Source organism: Triturus cristatus, chromosome 4_2 (assembly GCF_964204655.1).
Source record: "Triturus cristatus chromosome 4_2, aTriCri1.1, whole genome shotgun sequence".
Taxonomy (NCBI): domain Eukaryota; kingdom Metazoa; phylum Chordata; class Amphibia; order Caudata; family Salamandridae; genus Triturus; species Triturus cristatus.
Window position 1 is genome coordinate 549189644 of NC_140586.1, and position 15955 is coordinate 549205598.

General features: G+C 50.9%; 1 protein-coding gene across 8 annotated transcripts in view; it reads left to right on the forward strand.

The window, feature by feature from the left end:
* CDC7 (cell division cycle 7) overlaps positions 1 to 15955 on the forward strand; it is a 324644-nt gene that overhangs the window by 95144 nt on the left and 213545 nt on the right. For 3 of the 8 annotated variants that reach the window (XM_085602163.1, XM_085602167.1, XM_085602169.1), the window contains exon 1: positions 13109 to 13253. The exons of 1 other annotated variant lie outside the window; for it this stretch is intronic. In XM_085602163.1, the coding sequence (XP_085458289.1) occupies positions 13232 to 13253 (22 nt within the window). In that variant the 5' untranslated portion in view covers positions 13109 to 13231. Of the gene's footprint in view, positions 1 to 13108; positions 13254 to 15728; positions 15856 to 15955 lie in introns of those variants that run through there. 4 more of the 8 variants (XM_085602171.1, XM_085602166.1, XM_085602168.1 and 1 more) reach the window with 4 other exon arrangements.

Genomic DNA, 15955 nt, shown 5'->3' on the forward strand with positions numbered 1-15955 from the left:
TCTATGGTCTGTATGCGGTTGCCTGCAGGGGGGCATCACATAATTGCCTGTCCTCTTCAAAGCCTACATGATCCCACTGGCTGACATCGTCCGCGCCCATGGATTCAACTTCATCTCATAAGCTGACAACACCAAACTCATCTTCTCTCACAAAAGACACTACCACCATCAGAGTCATCTCCCAAAACGCAATGACCAACGTCGCCGACTGGATGAGATCCAATTGCCTGAAGTTGAACACAGAAAAGCTGGAAGTGCTCATCTTCGGATGAAACACCTCCACATGGGACGACGCATGGTGGCCCACTGTACTCGGGCACTCTCCCACCCCCACCAACCACGCCCGCAACCTCATCCTGGACTGTGATCTCTCTATGAACCACCAGGTCAACGCAGTAGGCACCCTACACCCGTCGCATGCTTCTGAAGATTTTTTCAGGTGGATCCCTGTCAGCGCCAGAAAAACAGTGACTCAAGCCCTCATCACCAACCGGCTGGACTACGGAAATGCACTCTACGCTGGAACCGCCACCCATCTCCTCAAATGACTACAGACCATACAGAATGCTGCAGCCAAACTCATCCTCAACATGCCCAAATAGACCAGCATCACCACCACCCCCCACTTCAGAAGCCTGTGATGGCTTCCCATCCAGAAGAGATGCCAGCAAGCTGCTGACCCTTGCTTACAAGGTCCTTTACAACGCCGGACCCTCCTCCATCAACCACCGCCTCACTTTCCTCCAGTCAACACGTCCCCCGCATCCGGTAGAGCCACAGTGGAGGTCGAGTCTTTTCCTACCTAGCCACCATGTCCTGAAATGACCTCCCACTGTATCTCCGAACCTTCCCTTCACTTACTTACTTCAGGAAGGAACTCAAGACCCGGCTCTACAACGAAAGCTCCCCATATCTCAGTGCCTGGATAGCCCCCGGGGTGATAAGTCATGCTATACAAATACCAATTGATTGATGGTCCCTAAACTTTGGCTTTTGTTATGGACAACCTGGAATCTGATAAGCCACCTCCCTGCATGCACATTGCTGCTGGGAACAAAAACAGACAATGTGCAGGCACTGCTGAAATTGCAGTCCTGTTAAGTACCATGCATCGGGCGTTAAACTATTACATTTCAGTGTGGTGCTCCGCACCACCGCACCGACATGCAATAGTCATGCATTTATAGTGCAATGACCACACCGTGAGAGGTGTGCTCAAGGAGCCTAGAGCTGTAGTTAGCAAAACCAAAGGGGATGATGGACGGAGTGTTGAACATTGCAAGCACTCACCCCAAGTCAACTAATCTGGGTTTAATCCATCATCATTCTTTAGCTCACTCCGCCACCCCAGTTCAGACATGGCCATAAGCAAATCAGTCTGACCCTGTGCCTCATGGGAACAGTCCAGCCCGAACTCCCAAGCCACGTCTTGCCTGGACCGGAAACAAGCATCCTGGGACCGGTTTATGGCTGAACTCTGTCCATCATCCCCTTTGGTTTGGCTTTGTTTGCCCTAAATTGGCAGGGTATGCCCAGCCGTGGGTCCCTTGCTCACTTTGCCACTGGATTCAAGCTAGCCTGGCTGATGATGGCTGATTAGCCAGAAACCAGTCCCAGGACGCTTGTTTCCGGTCCAGGGAAGACATGGCTTGGCAGTTCGGGCTGGACTGTTCCCATGTGGCACAGGGTCAGACTGATTTGCATATGGCCATGTCTGAACTGGGGTGGCGGAGTGAGCTAAAGAATGATGATGGATTAAACCCAGATCAGTTGACTGGGGGTGAGTGCTTGCAATGTTCAACACTCCGTCCATCATCCTCTTTGGTTTTGCTTAGAGCTGTATTTAAGCAGAGAGCGCTCTGCCAGTAAGTGTGCTCTGTGCTGCCAAAGAACCAGGCCTGCTATGTCAAATACATTTTTGACCTCAACTGTATAGTAAGGGCTGCGCGAGCTGGTCGTGGCTTCAATCAACTAGCCGATCTGGCCTCTCGCTACAGCATACCACGTGGTCTGCCAGCGCCACCTGAGGTGATATAAAATAAAAACAGCAGGACCCAGCAATGCCCCCACGTGGATGCAGGGGGGTGGTGCCTTGCTGTTTTTTATTTTGGAGAAAGCCGCCACCCAAGTCACGCAGTGGCTGATTGGCCCCAGAGATGTTAAAGAAGCAGCCGGCAGCTTTAGTTTTCCGTGCTGTACCACAGCCAGTGCAGTTCAGAGGGAAGACAGGTGAGATTTTTAGCTAATACTTTTCGGCTGAGAGGGTCTGTGGTGTTCTGTGAACATCGCCGGGTTTCATGGTTGATTTCCCTGACATTCACAAACCTTGCGTGGACCTTAAACGCAAGGAGTCTCTACCATGCACAATACCTATGCAGGCCTGTGGAGGTTGCGGATGGCAGCTTTTGGTTTCTTTGCTGCGCCTGGCGCCAATGCAGTCCCTTCCAGCCATGTACAGATGGCAGTCAGTGAGTGGGCTGATTTTCTTCTGCTATTTTTCACCTAGTTTTGGTGCACAGCGCCAGGTTTTACTGTTCATTTCTCACATATAATTAAGATACCTTTCCAGGAACTTAGAGGCCAGGAGTCTCTCCACCTAGCAAAACACACGTATTCAGCTGAGGTGTCGGGACGGAAGGCAACTTTCTTTTTCCTTGACACGCAGCCAGCCACCAGTGCATGCCCAGAAGGGTATCATGTGACAGGTCAGTGTGTGGGCTTATTTTATTTGGCTGTTTATGAGCATGGTGTACCAGATTTTACTGTGGAGTTCCCTGATCTTACAATAAACATTACAGGCAGCAAGCTTAATTCCATGCAGTCTCCCATACATTGCAAAACACTATACATAGTGTCTTGACAAATTTAAAACTGCCCTTACTTGCAAATGTGGGCCACATTTTAATTGTATGATTTGCTAAATGGGTGGCCAACTTCATTTTGGTGCCAGGGTTTATTTTCTGTCCTAAGCTTGCCCTTACAGGGAAGGTATATCCTCTCCAGGTCTTGCTAGCAGACACAGGTGGGCTATCTGACTGCTCAGGACTGGGCCGTCTGCAGATCGTCAGCCTGCATGAATCAGCACTTCTGCTGCTGCATGCCAGCCAGAGAACTTGGAAGACACTCAAGGCAATTAAGCGCTAATTCTGGAAGACACTCCCTATGCACTTCTGGTGGCACACTCTAGTTAGGTGAGTCATGCAATCTCTGCACTTAAATTCACTAATCTCTGCACCATATGCGTTTAATTTACCAGGCCACCTTTCGAATTTTGCTATATTGTACTGACAACCAGGGCGTGCTTCCATTAATCTCGTTACATTCAGACGCAATGGCCTCTAAAACTTACTTTGCACCGGTTGTATACGTTGGTACACGATGTAAATTACCAGCCACCCGAGTGTGTGTGTTTTAATTAAAACAAATTCCTTTGTGGCTGTTAGACCTGTCAGCCCTTTGGGTGGTCCCTCCTCATCATTATTTATTTTGTCCCACTTTTGCCTCAAACCCTGTTTGAATTTTTCCTTTTTGGGAACCACCAGACTTTTTCGTGTTGCTGCAGATTCAGGGAGCCATTTTAGCTACCCCTGAAACTTCTGTCTGAGGGCCTGAAGCACAAAATGGTGGCCACCTGTGACATCACCAGCATCCACTGGAACCTGCCAGCACCTTCCAGAACATTCCAGAACCCTGTGACAGTTGGAGGCGGTTTAGAATGTTGGGAAGCTAAGAGAGAGAGTTGGCAGTTGGAGCTGGCAGTTGGCACCTGACTGGTGAAGAGTGATCAGCACAAACGTGAAGGAGGAAGGAGTGAAGCAGCAGGGGTGGAAACTTGTGCCTGGAGTGGGGTCCATAAACCCACCCTTGATACTTGTCCCTACTGATGGATCCCAGCCTGTAGCCCTGTGGGGGAAGAAGCCAGAAAAACTCATCCTAAGGACCTGGACAGCAGGAACAGGCCTTAGAAGCAGAAAGCAGCAAGATCCTGACCTGGAAACTGGTTTCCCTGGAGTCCGGCGTCGAGTAGCCTAAGACCTGGAGCCCGAGGTGGAGAAGCGGCGCTGACTGAAGAAGCAGACGTCGTACCCAGAGCCGCCTGAGGTCGTGAGAGGGCGCCGACGGAGGTCGTGAGGAATACCAAAGGTCGAGGAGGAAGTTAACCGAGGTCGAGTGAGCGGCGTCATCGGAGGAGTGAAGTCCGCCCTCCGGAGTCGTCGGAGACCGAGGTGAAGTGTACCGGAGGTCGGGAGTGAGGATCGCACTCCGGAGTCGCCCGGAACCCGAGAGGAGGAGCACCGGAGGTCGGGGGTGAGGATCGCACCCCGGAGTCGCCGGAAGTCGACATCGAGGCCAGGCCGGCCGACGTCATCGAAGCCGAGAGCGCCATCGGACCGGAGCCGCCCGAAGTCGACATCGAGTAGAGACTGCCCGACGCCGTCGAATCGGAGGTCGAGATCGAACCGAGGCCGCCTCACGGCATCGACACGACTCCAGCGGCGTCGGAACATCAGAAAAAGGGCAGTAAGTGGAGTAGAGGGCGCCTAAGGCCCTGTGGAGACCTGAGAGACTGCTCTAAGGGGCTAGGGAGGTGCTGGAACCAACCTGACTGTGCCAGGGGTGAACTGGGACTAATCTAGAGAAGTTGTGTGGAGAGAGAGAGCCAGGTCTCTGGTATTTCCCCCCTTTATCTACCTCAGTTTAGGCCTCAGCCTTGACCAAGCCAGGGAGTAGACACCCCCAAGCCTTCCACACCCCCACAAGCTGTGCCTGGGCCAAATCAGCCCTTAGGAATCAAAAGTGATCTGAATCCATGAGTGTCACTGTCAGCTTTTAAGTATTCATTAGGGGCACTGTATTTATTGTATTTAACCTATTTATTGTTCCACTGTATTTATTGGTCCACAGTATTTATTGATGCACAATATTTATTGGTTACAGTATTTATTGCCTCAGAATATTTAATTGCCTGTCTGTATTGCACTTTTATTTATGCCTTCAGTATTTATGATCACCCCTATTTATTGAATCAGTAAGCCAGTATTTATTTGTCCTGCACTTTCTAAAAAGCTTGTATATTGTGATTGTTATTTATTTTCTCCAATCAGCAACTAAGAGAAAAAGCAGATAAAGAAAGTTATTTTCATAATTTTTACGGTGTAGAGTCGTTTTTGGAACGGATGCACGCATGGTTATTGTTTGGGTATGTTGTATGCTTAGCACGGAGCCTGATTCCTGACCACTCGAGCCAAGCTACCACAGTGTGTCCGGAAGACCACCACCACCCCTTCTAGTGTGGGAGTGGTTTTCCAACATAAATTGGTGTTCAGTGGTGGGATAGAGCTGTGCCTACGCATACTCAACAATAACTGTGGGTAGTCCATAGGCCTACACCGGGAGTTTTCTCAAGAGCGGCCTTCCTAATTGTGGGTTTTTGTTTTTTTCCAAATTTACTCTGGTGGTGGGAGGAGGTATTATTAAAGGTACCCCCCTGCATAGTTACTGCACAAAACCTGTCCTCTAACCTGAGTGGGCAAGATGGAGTTTGTCCTAGAAAATCTAGAAACGTACACTGTGGCCCAACTCAGGGAGTTTTGCCAGCGGGAGGGGGTGTACTGTCCCCCAGGAGCAAAGAAGGGTGCACTCCAAACCAGCTTAAGGGCTTGGGGGGAGGCACGCAGGGAAAGCAAGGCTGAGGAGGAAGACAGGGATGGAGAGCCTGACCCCGAGGGGGCTGAGATGTACCAACCTGAGGTGGGGAACCTGTCAGCAGGGCCCAGAACCATTTCTAGGAAGGGCAGCAGTGCCTCTAGCGGTGGCTTGTCTGAAGTGGAGCTAACGGACCGGAGGGAGAAAAGACAGCTCACATGGGACTTAGCAAGGCTGGAGAAGGAGAAGGAGGAGCAGAGGATGGCCCATGAATTACGACTGAAAGAAATAGATCTTCAGATCTTGAGAATCGGGGCACAACCTGTTCCTAATGGTGGCAGCCAAACCCAAGAGATCACCAGGGAACCTAAACCATACCTGCCAAAGGACATAGTAGCTAGCTATGGAGTGGGCGACGATATCGCCAAGTGGCTAGCGGCCTATGAGGTCTCGTTGAGGGCCCATGGGGTTCCAGAGAAGTACTGGGGAGGGGGATTGTACAAGTACATGCCTCCAGCGGGTAGGGATGCATTATTGGCCCTCGAGGAGGATGAGCAGACCCACTACCCCACCATGAAACTGGCGCTCATCAGAAAGTTTGGACTAACACCTGAAAAGTACAGACAGAAGTTCAGGGGTAGTCACAAACTGGGCACGCAGAATTGGGTGGACTTCCTGGACTATGCGAAGAAGGCAATGGAAGGTTGGATTCAGGGCAGTGAAGTGAGGAACTACGAGGGGTTGTTTGACCTGGTACTGAAGGAACACCTGCTCGAGAAATGTTTCCCTGAACTGCGGCAACACCTGGTGGATAGCAAGCTGACCAGTCCCCGGAAGCTTGCTGAGGAGGCGGACATTTGGGCTAGTACCCGGGTGTCCACAAGGGGGACTGGAGGGGATACTCAAAAGGCCGGACAGGGCGCCCCCCAGAAGAAAGAGGGAGGGGAAAAGAAAAAGGAGTTCTTCAAAGGCCCCCAAAATAACTTCCAAGGGAAGGGAACAGGATTCACCCCTAAGGCTAACCCGCCCAGAAACCCTAATCCTGGCCAGAGTCAGCAGCCAAGGGTTGTCCATTGCTATGAGTGCGTGGCGTTGGACACTATAAAGGAGATCCGAAGTGCTTGAAACGACCACCCCCTCCCACTGGAGGAAAGACCCCCGGAGTAGCTAGTGTAGTGCTCGGGGAGGAGATGCCCTTAACTAAGGGAAGGGAGTGGGCGGGTGTCACTTTAGTGTCCCTGGGAGAACGGGAGATGGTTCCTAAGATCCAGGTGCCCGCAAATACCGCAAAGTATGGGCAGTGGGTCACCATCAACGGCCAAAGAGGGGAGGCTCTGAGAGACACAGGAGCCAGTATGACTATGGTGCGTAGCCAACTGGTGTCTCCAGAGCAGGTAATTCCCGATGTACTCCACCCAGCCGCGATGGCTGACGGCAGAACAGGCCACTATCCAGTGGCCGAGGTTCCCTTTGAATGGGGGGGGGTTGCAGGTTCACTTCGAGTTGCCGTAAGCCCTGCCGTGCCAGTCGATTGTCTGCTGGGGAATGACATGGAGCACAACGCTTGGAAGGAGGTGGAATACCGGACTCACACCGAGATGCTGGGTACACCTGACTGGGCCTGTGTTAGCACAAGGTCCGCGACTACCCGAAGAGGGAGTTCATTTCGGCTGGAGCCTGGAACAAAGGCCCAGTCAGCTGCCAGTCAAGGGAAGAACCGAGGACAGGAGGAGCCTGCCTCGGCGTCCCCACCCCGTAGGACGGATAGGCCACCGGAGGTGGTGGACCAGGAGTCTGCGGTGGGGGACGTTACCAACCTGGAGGACCTACCCATCCCGGCCGAGTGGCACGTGGAGGGAGGCCCGTCCAGGGAGGAATTCTGCCAGGGCCAGAGGGCGTGCCCTACCCTTGAGGGGCTGAGGCGACAGGCCGAAGCCCAGGCAGCAGGGAACGTTGAAGGGAACTACAGTGTTTACTGGGAGGATGGCCTCCTCTACAGTGAACCCAAGGCACCCCTACATGGATCGTCACGAGCCTTGGTAGTCCCTCAACGTTATCGAGCCTTCCTTCTGGAGTTGGCTCACGAGATACCATTGGCAGGACACCTGGGGCAAGACAAGACCTTCGCCCGTCTTGTCCCACACTTTTATTGGCCTCAGATGAAAGTGTCGTCCGATACCTACTGCCGGACATGTGTGTCTTGCCAAGCCAGTGGGAAAACAGGGGTGAAGCTGAAAGCTCCCCTGGAACCACTTCCTGTCGTTAGCACCCCCTTTGAAAGGGTGGGCATCGACATTGTGGGTCCGTTAGATCCACCAACTACAGCTGGTCACAGGTTTATCCTGGTTCTAGTGGATCATGCCACACGGTACCCAGAGGCAATACCTCTGAGGACCATAACAGCACCTGTTGTGGCTAGGGCCCTGATGGGAATCTTTACCCGAGTGAGTTTTCCCAAGGAAGTTGTGTCCGACAGGGGGACCAACTTCATGTCAGCGTATATGCGGGCGATGTGGAAGGAGTGTGGAGTGACATACCGGTTCACCACTCCTTACCACCCCCAGACCAATGGTCTGGTGGAGAGGTTTAACAAAACCTTGAAGGGCATGATCAGAAGTCTGCCTGAAAGCCTGCGGAGGAAATGGGACGTCCTCCTACCCTGTTTACTTTTTTCCTACAGGGAAGTGCCACAGAAGGGAGTGGGCTTCAGCCCCTTCGAGCTTCTGTATGGGCACCCTGTACGTGGACCTCTCAACCTGGTGAGAGACGGATGGGAAAGAACTCCCAGAAAGCTTCCCCAGGATGTGGTGAGCTACATACTGGCCTTCCGGAGCCAAATGGCTAAGTTGTGGAAGCAAGCTTCTGACAACTTGGAAGCCAGCCAAGCAGTGATGAAGGCGTGGTATGACCACAACGCTCACCCGGTGGAGTTGGAGCCTGGCCAGAAGGTGTGGGTGATCGAACCAGGAGAGCTTAGTGCCCTCCAGGATCGCTGGTCAGGACCCTTTGAGGTGTTGGAGAAGAAGGGTAAGGCTACCTACTTGGTGGACCTGAAGACCCCTCGTCAGCCCCTGCGGGTGCTGCATGCCAACCGCCTCAAACCCCACCACGAGAGGCCTGAAGTCATCTTGATGATGGTGACTGACGGAGGAGAGGACGTGGAAAGCGAGCCTCTCCCTGATCTGTTTGCGTCTCAAGAGAAGGATGGGTCGGTGGAGGGAGTGATTCTCTCCCCATCTCTAACTCCTGAACAGCAGGAGGACTGTCGCCAGGTCCTGGGGCAGTACTCCTCGTTGTTCTCCCTTGTCCCGGGTAGGACTCACCTGTGCGTCCATGACGTGGACACAGGAGACAGCCCACCTGTGAAGTCCAAGATCTACCGGATGTCAGACAAGGTGAAGGCCAGCATTCATAGTGAAGTCACTAAGATGCTGGAGCTAGGAGTGATCGAACCTTCTAGCAGCCCCTGGTCCAGTCCGGTGGTGTTAGTACCAAAAGCTGCACCACCGGGTGCCCAACCAGAACTGAGGTTCTGTGTGGACTATCGGGGACTGAATTCAGTGACCAAAACTGATGCTCATCCGATCCCTAGGGCGGATGAATTGATTGACCGGCTGGGAGCTGCCCAATATCTAAGTACCTTTGACCTTACTTCTGGGTACTGGCAGATCTCTTTGACTGATGGAGCAAGGGAAAGGTCAGCCTTCTCCACGCCCAATGGCCACTACCAGTTCTGTGTGATGCCCTTTGGGCTCAAGAACGCACCTGCCACGTTTCAGCGCCTGGTAAACCAGATCCTCACCGGAATGGAGAGTTTCTCTGCTGCTTATCTGGATGACATAGCCGTCTTCAGTAACAGCTGGGAGGATCACTTGCGTCACCTGCAAGCTGTTCTCCAGGCCCTGAGACAAGCTGGATTGACGATCAAGGCCAGCAAGTGCCTGTTCGGGCAGGGGTCGGTAGTGTACCTTGGACACTTGGTGGTTAGGGGAGCGGTGCAACCCCTCCAGGCGAAGATCGAGGCCATCATGGCCTGGGAACCCCCCAAGACTCAGACTGAGGTCCGAGCATTTTTGGGCCTCACGGGATACTACCGCCGCTTCGTGAAGGGGTACGGTACCATCGTAGCCCCCCTCACGGAGCTCACGTCCAAGAAACAACCTCGACGGGTAGTCTGGACGGAGGCTTGTCAGCAAGCCTTTGAGAAATTGAAGAAAGCTATGTGCGAGGCCCCGGTCTTAAGGGCCCCAGACTTTTCCAAGGAGTTCATTGTCCAGACAGATGCATCAGAACATGGCATTGGGGCAGTGTTATCGCAACTCAACGAAGAGGGTCTGGATCAACCCGTGGTCTTCCTATCCCGGAGACTACTTCCCAGGGAGCAGAAGTGGAGTGCAATAGAGCGTGAAGCCTTTGCAGTGGTATGGGCTCTGAAGAAGTTGCGGCCATACCTGTTTGGCTCGCACTTCCTGGTTCAGACCGACCACAGACCCCTTCGTTGGCTGATGCAAATGAAGGGGGAGAATCCCAAGTTGTTGAGGTGGTCTATCTCCCTACAGGGAATGGACTTTCAGGTGGAACATCGGCCTGGAGTGGACCACGCCAATGCAGACGGTCTCTCAAGGTATTTCCGCCTTAGTGATGAGAACTCCCAAGGGGTTGGGTAGCTCTCCCCACTTTCAGCTGGGGGGGACGCGTGTTAGACCTGTCAGCCCTTTGGGTGGTCCCTCCTCATCATTATTTATTTTGTCCCACTTTTGCCTCAAACCCCGTTTGAATTTTTCCTTTTTGGGAACCACCAGACTTTTTCGTGTTGCTGCAGATTCAGGGAGCCATTTTAGCTACCCCTGAAACTTCTGTCTGAGGGCCTGAAGCACAAAATGGTGGCCACCTGTGACATCACCAGCATCCACTGGAACCTGCCAGCACCTTCCAGAACATTCCAGAACCCTGTGACAGTTGGAGGCGGTTTAGAATGTTGGGAAGCTAAGAGAGAGAGTTGGCAGTTGGAGCTGGCAGTTGGCACCTGACTGGTGAAGAGTGATCAGCACAAACGTGAAGGAGGAAGGAGTGAAGCAGCAGGGGTGGAAACTTGTGCCTGGAGTGGGGTCCATAAACCCACCCTTGATACTTGTCCCTACTGATGGATCCCAGCCTGTAGCCCTGTGGGGGAAGAAGCCAGAAAAACTCATCCTAAGGACCTGGACAGCAGGAACAGGCCTTAGAAGCAGAAAGCAGCAAGATCCTGACCTGGAAACTGGTTTCCCTGGAGTCCGGCGTCGAGTAGCCTAAGACCTGGAGCCCGAGGTGGAGAAGCGGCGCTGACTGAAGAAGCAGACGTCGTACCCGGAGCCGCCTGAGGTCGTGAGAGGGCGCCGACGGAGGTCGTGAGGAATACCAAAGGTCGAGGAGGAAGTTAACCGAGGTCGAGTGAGCGGCGTCATCGGAGGAGTGAAGTCCGCCCTCCGGAGTCGTCGGAGACCGAGGTGAAGTGTACCGGAGGTCGGGAGTGAGGATCGCACTCCGGAGTCGCCCGGAACCCGAGAGGAGGAGCACCGGAGGTCGGGGGTGAGGATCGCACCCCGGAGTCGCCGGAAGTCGACATCGAGGCCAGGCCGGCCGACGTCATCGAAGCCGAGAGCGCCATCGGACCGGAGCCGCCCGAAGTCGACATCGAGTAGAGACTGCCCGACGCCGTCGAATCGGAGGTCGAGATCGAACCGAGGCCGCCGACATCGGACCGGAGCCGCCTACCGGCGTCGTCTAGAACTGACATTGTGCCGAGGCCGCCGAGACCGAACCGGAACCGCCTCACGGCATCGACACGACTCCAGCGGCGTCGGAACATCAGAAAAAGGGCAGTAAGTGGAGTAGAGGGCGCCTAAGGCCCTGTGGAGACCTGAGAGACTGCTCTAAGGGGCTAGGGAGGTGCTGGAACCAACCTGACTGTGCCAGGGGTGAACTGGGACTAATCTAGAGAAGTTGTGTGGAGAGAGAGAGCCAGGTCTCTGGTATTTCCCCCCTTTATCTACCTCAGTTTAGGCCTCAGCCTTGACCAAGCCAGGGAGTAGACACCCCCAAGCCTTCCACACCCCCACAAGCTGTGCCTGGGCCAAATCAGCCCTTAGGAATCAAAAGTGATCTGAATCCATGAGTGTCACTGTCAGCTTTTAAGTATTCATTAGGGGCACTGTATTTATTGTATTTAACCTATTTATTGTTCCACTGTATTTATTGGTCCACAGTATTTATTGATGCACAATATTTATTGGTTACAGTATTTATTGCCTCAGAATATTTAATTGCCTGTCTGTATTGCACTTTTATTTATGCCTTCAGTATTTATGATCACCCCTATTTATTGAATCAGTAAGCCAGTATTTATTTGTCCTGCACTTTCTAAAAAGCTTGTATATTGTGATTGTTATTTATTTTCTCCAATCAGCAACTAAGAGAAAAAGCAGATAAAGAAAGTTATTTTCATAATTTTTACGGTGTAGAGTCGTTTTTGGAACGGATGCACGCATGGTTATTGTTTGGGTATGTTGTATGCTTAGCACGGAGCCTGATTCCTGACCACTCGAGCCAAGCTACCACAGTGTGTCCGGAAGACCACCACCACCCCTTCTAGTGTGGGAGTGGTTTTCCAACAGTGGCGGCTCCCGATCAGGCAGCTGCCTGCCTGCAGTCAGAGGGTGCAGTGACGGTCGTTAGTTACACTAACTCACTACTAAGTTGGCTTTGTGTCAGGTTTTCTTTCTTCAGCCCCAGCATGTTTCCTGCGTCTTCGTTGCTTAATTTTGCTCACGAGAAGGCGTCGCTCATAGTCATTAAAATGTCACTCGTAATTACACTGAAATTATCAAAATGTCACAGATAGCAATCCGAAACCTCAGCAGCCTATGAAATTGTTCCGGTGTCTGAAAACTATACTGGGACAAGTTCAGCATATTTCTGTTGGGCCCAGCCTCTGAAAATCGTGGGTAGGCGCAGTCTACCTGCACGTAGAGTCGACTTGTGACCTGGCTGGAGGCCTGGCTCCCATGCAGCAGCCTACTCCGATGGTTAGGCTCACGCTCCATGCGCAGTCCAACGCATCTAATCCAGATCACTACTAAATGTTTTTTTCCAGTGTCATCCAGGGTGCATGGACATTGTATTTATATACCGCTTACTACACTGACGTATTCCAAAGATCTAAGTAAGGCAAGCTCACTCCTTACTAAAATTAAGACAATTGGGTTTCATTCCAAAACCTTCCACGTCCTACGTTCAAAACGGGCAGCTTGCTTGGCGCCTAGATTTAATTGAAACAGCTGAGTGAGGGCTGAGGCAGGTTCGGCCGTACAGTATGGGGGCGGGAGTATATTCACTTCCCTACAGAAGACGCGCTCCAATCAGCATAACCCCTGCAACGGCATCCAATCGGACTCAGAGAATGACTCCCTCTCCCGATCTCTGACTGGCCGTAGCAAATCGTGTTGTCCCGCCTTACACTGCTTGGAAGTCGGAGACTACAACGCGTCTTTCGATAAATTGTCCCCCATGCAGTATTGGCTCATGGTGATTTCTTTCTTATGGTAGAATGAGCGCCCTGGATTCTGCAGGTAAGAGTTTCTGATTTAAAGTCGCCCTGGCATGCCCTAGAGCCATCGCAACGGGTGGGTATATTTTGGATAGTGATAATTGAAGAGAGACAAAAAGCCAGTGTCGTTTCTGCTTCCGTTGCCGCCAAGTTTCAGGCTGAACACACGGTGCGTTGTGAGTTGTGACGTTTTAGTTGTTGTGACCAGATGTTTTCATGTCACCGAGGCACCACTAAGAAACTTTTGTTTTTACGTACCATTATCAGGTGTGTTGGTTCAACTGGTTCTATTAAAATGAACAAAGACTACAACTATCAGAATGCATTGAAATGTTAAATTAAGTTCAGGAATGGACAAGTAGTGTCCCGCATATAACTGCTCTGTTCCTACTTTTGGACTGCTAAAACTTTAGAATCATACCGTGTTAATAGACCACGAGAAATGTTCTCTATTGCGTGCGTTAAATGTCACTTCTGATCGTTCAGCGCCCAGTGTAGTGTAATAAGTACTCTGTATCTTTTGTGTTTTCATTCGTAACCTTTGATATTTACATATCAGGGTACAGCGTTAGGCTATTCACACTGAAATGAAAGTGGCTTACCAGTGAGTGGTCTGGGCACGACGAATTTGTTTTGTCTTTTTTTTTTTTAGGCATGTACAGAGTTGGTTACCGAGTGCCCCAACTTTAGTTCATCACCGTGGAGGCTGTGGGAGATTTTGTTACTGAGCTTTAGTTCTATTTCTTATTTATAGACATGGGTTTGCTTGATCTAGATTTTATAGTTCGCTGACCATTATAGAGAAGCTCTTTTGGGCTAATTAAATATTTGGTTTATGCAGCACTTACATGTCAGAGCTTGCTCATCACTTTGCTCAAATTAATTTCATATTTTCCTATACTAATTCACCCCTAACACCTTTTGGGTTCTGCAGTAGTGTGCTAATCGCCGAAAAGCATTTCAAAGCCTCATCAAAGGTAGGAAGCGCTATATAAATGCGATTACAATGACAGTTATCCTGACATCCAATGTCCTCGTCCCAGTCATTACATTTAAGGTAAACTCCAACTCATCCAGGAGAAAAAATAGGAAGTGGTGGTGTAAACCCATCCACCTACTCCAGGGAAGTATAACTCCCCTTTTACCCAAATCACTTCCTTTGCTTTTGTGGTCGAGCCTACAGCACGCATGCGCTTTCTGCAAGACCTGCTGTGGTTAATAAAGGACTTTACTCCCGCCTTCCGCTCCTGACTGGTTCAGTCCAGTGTAGCTCTTATTTGCTGTCACTTAACTGGTTCAGACCGCGATACATCATTTCAGTTTTTCCTCACAGGAGCACTGGCCAAGTACTGTTTTGTTACGCTTGCATTGCTCTTCTGTTCCTTTGGCAGAACTCTTTATGCTTTTGCGCCCATCAATTTTCGCCCGTGGTCCTGCTCACTCTCTCCCACAACAGTCCCTTCTGTTTTTAGAATGGTGGATGGTGGTCAGGGCGGCAGCGGACTGTGATTACATGCAAGCGTCTCTGCCGTTCCCACAGCCACTTACTTATTTTGTGCATCAGGAGCGAGTAATAAGTCAGATGAGAACAGATTGGGGGCAGCCCCTCAGAGCATTAGAGGTCCATTATTAAGCGTTCAACGCAGGCAGCATGCGACGCGACGGGACACCGTGCACATATCCCATTCCTCAGCCTCTTAAGGTGTTTTAACGGTCAGTACAGCAAATAGGCCTCCAGTAATCCATCTTAAATGTGCCGTCATCAGCATACACTTCTGAGTATTTGCGGACCTGAGCTATCAGTGGAGAAGTGAGAACATTCCCCCCTATTACTTCCTTAATTATAAGCTTCCACAGTTGTTTACCGAGTGGCACAGGCGTTTTTATGACATATGCGGGATGTCAGCCCCTGCTTCCACACACGTCCCATACACCAGCGCCATTTGGTAAGCACATTTCAGAGCGGAATTTTCAGTTTCGCCTTGTGCACAAAAAGTTAAAGTGCCTATAGAATTTCTTCTGTTCACTCCCTCTTTCACTGAGAATCCTGGGTTACATTTTATATTAAAAAAAATATATATACATAGATTTCAGTCGAGGACAAGGAAAACAAAGCAAGACCACAAGTGTTAACTTCTAAGTGTAATTCGTCCATACTTCCTTGTTTTACATGCCATCCTCCCAGCTGGTGAACAAAGCCTCGCTGCCACGTTGAGACTGATGCATTACTTTGAAAGGTTATATTGTTATAGTGAAGGTTTGCTTTTACTAACTTAAGATAACACACTTGGAGGCCTGGCATTGTCTCTTGTGACACACATCCAATGTGCAGTTTGTTGCTGGCCTGGCAGCTTATCCAGTGGCAGACACATTAACATGAAAACACAGACTACGCAATGTGTTTACAGAGCGTGCCTTTGGTTTGGTAGCTTCTCCTGTAACATAGCCATTCATGTGGAAAACAGACAATGATGTGAGAATACCTGTTTTTTCACAGGTTTGGCAGCTTCCCTGTGGTGTACTAATTTAAAGCACAGACTGTTATGACTGCCAAGTTTGTTGAAGGCCTGACAGCTCCTCTCGTGGCACACAAATTAAAATGGACACGCATATTTTGCTGTGAGGTATGTAGAGTTTGGCTTGCGCCTAACCGCTCCTCTTGTGGCACACATATCGACATGAACGCATGTACTTTGCTGTAAGGATGTTGAGTTTGGCTTGCTC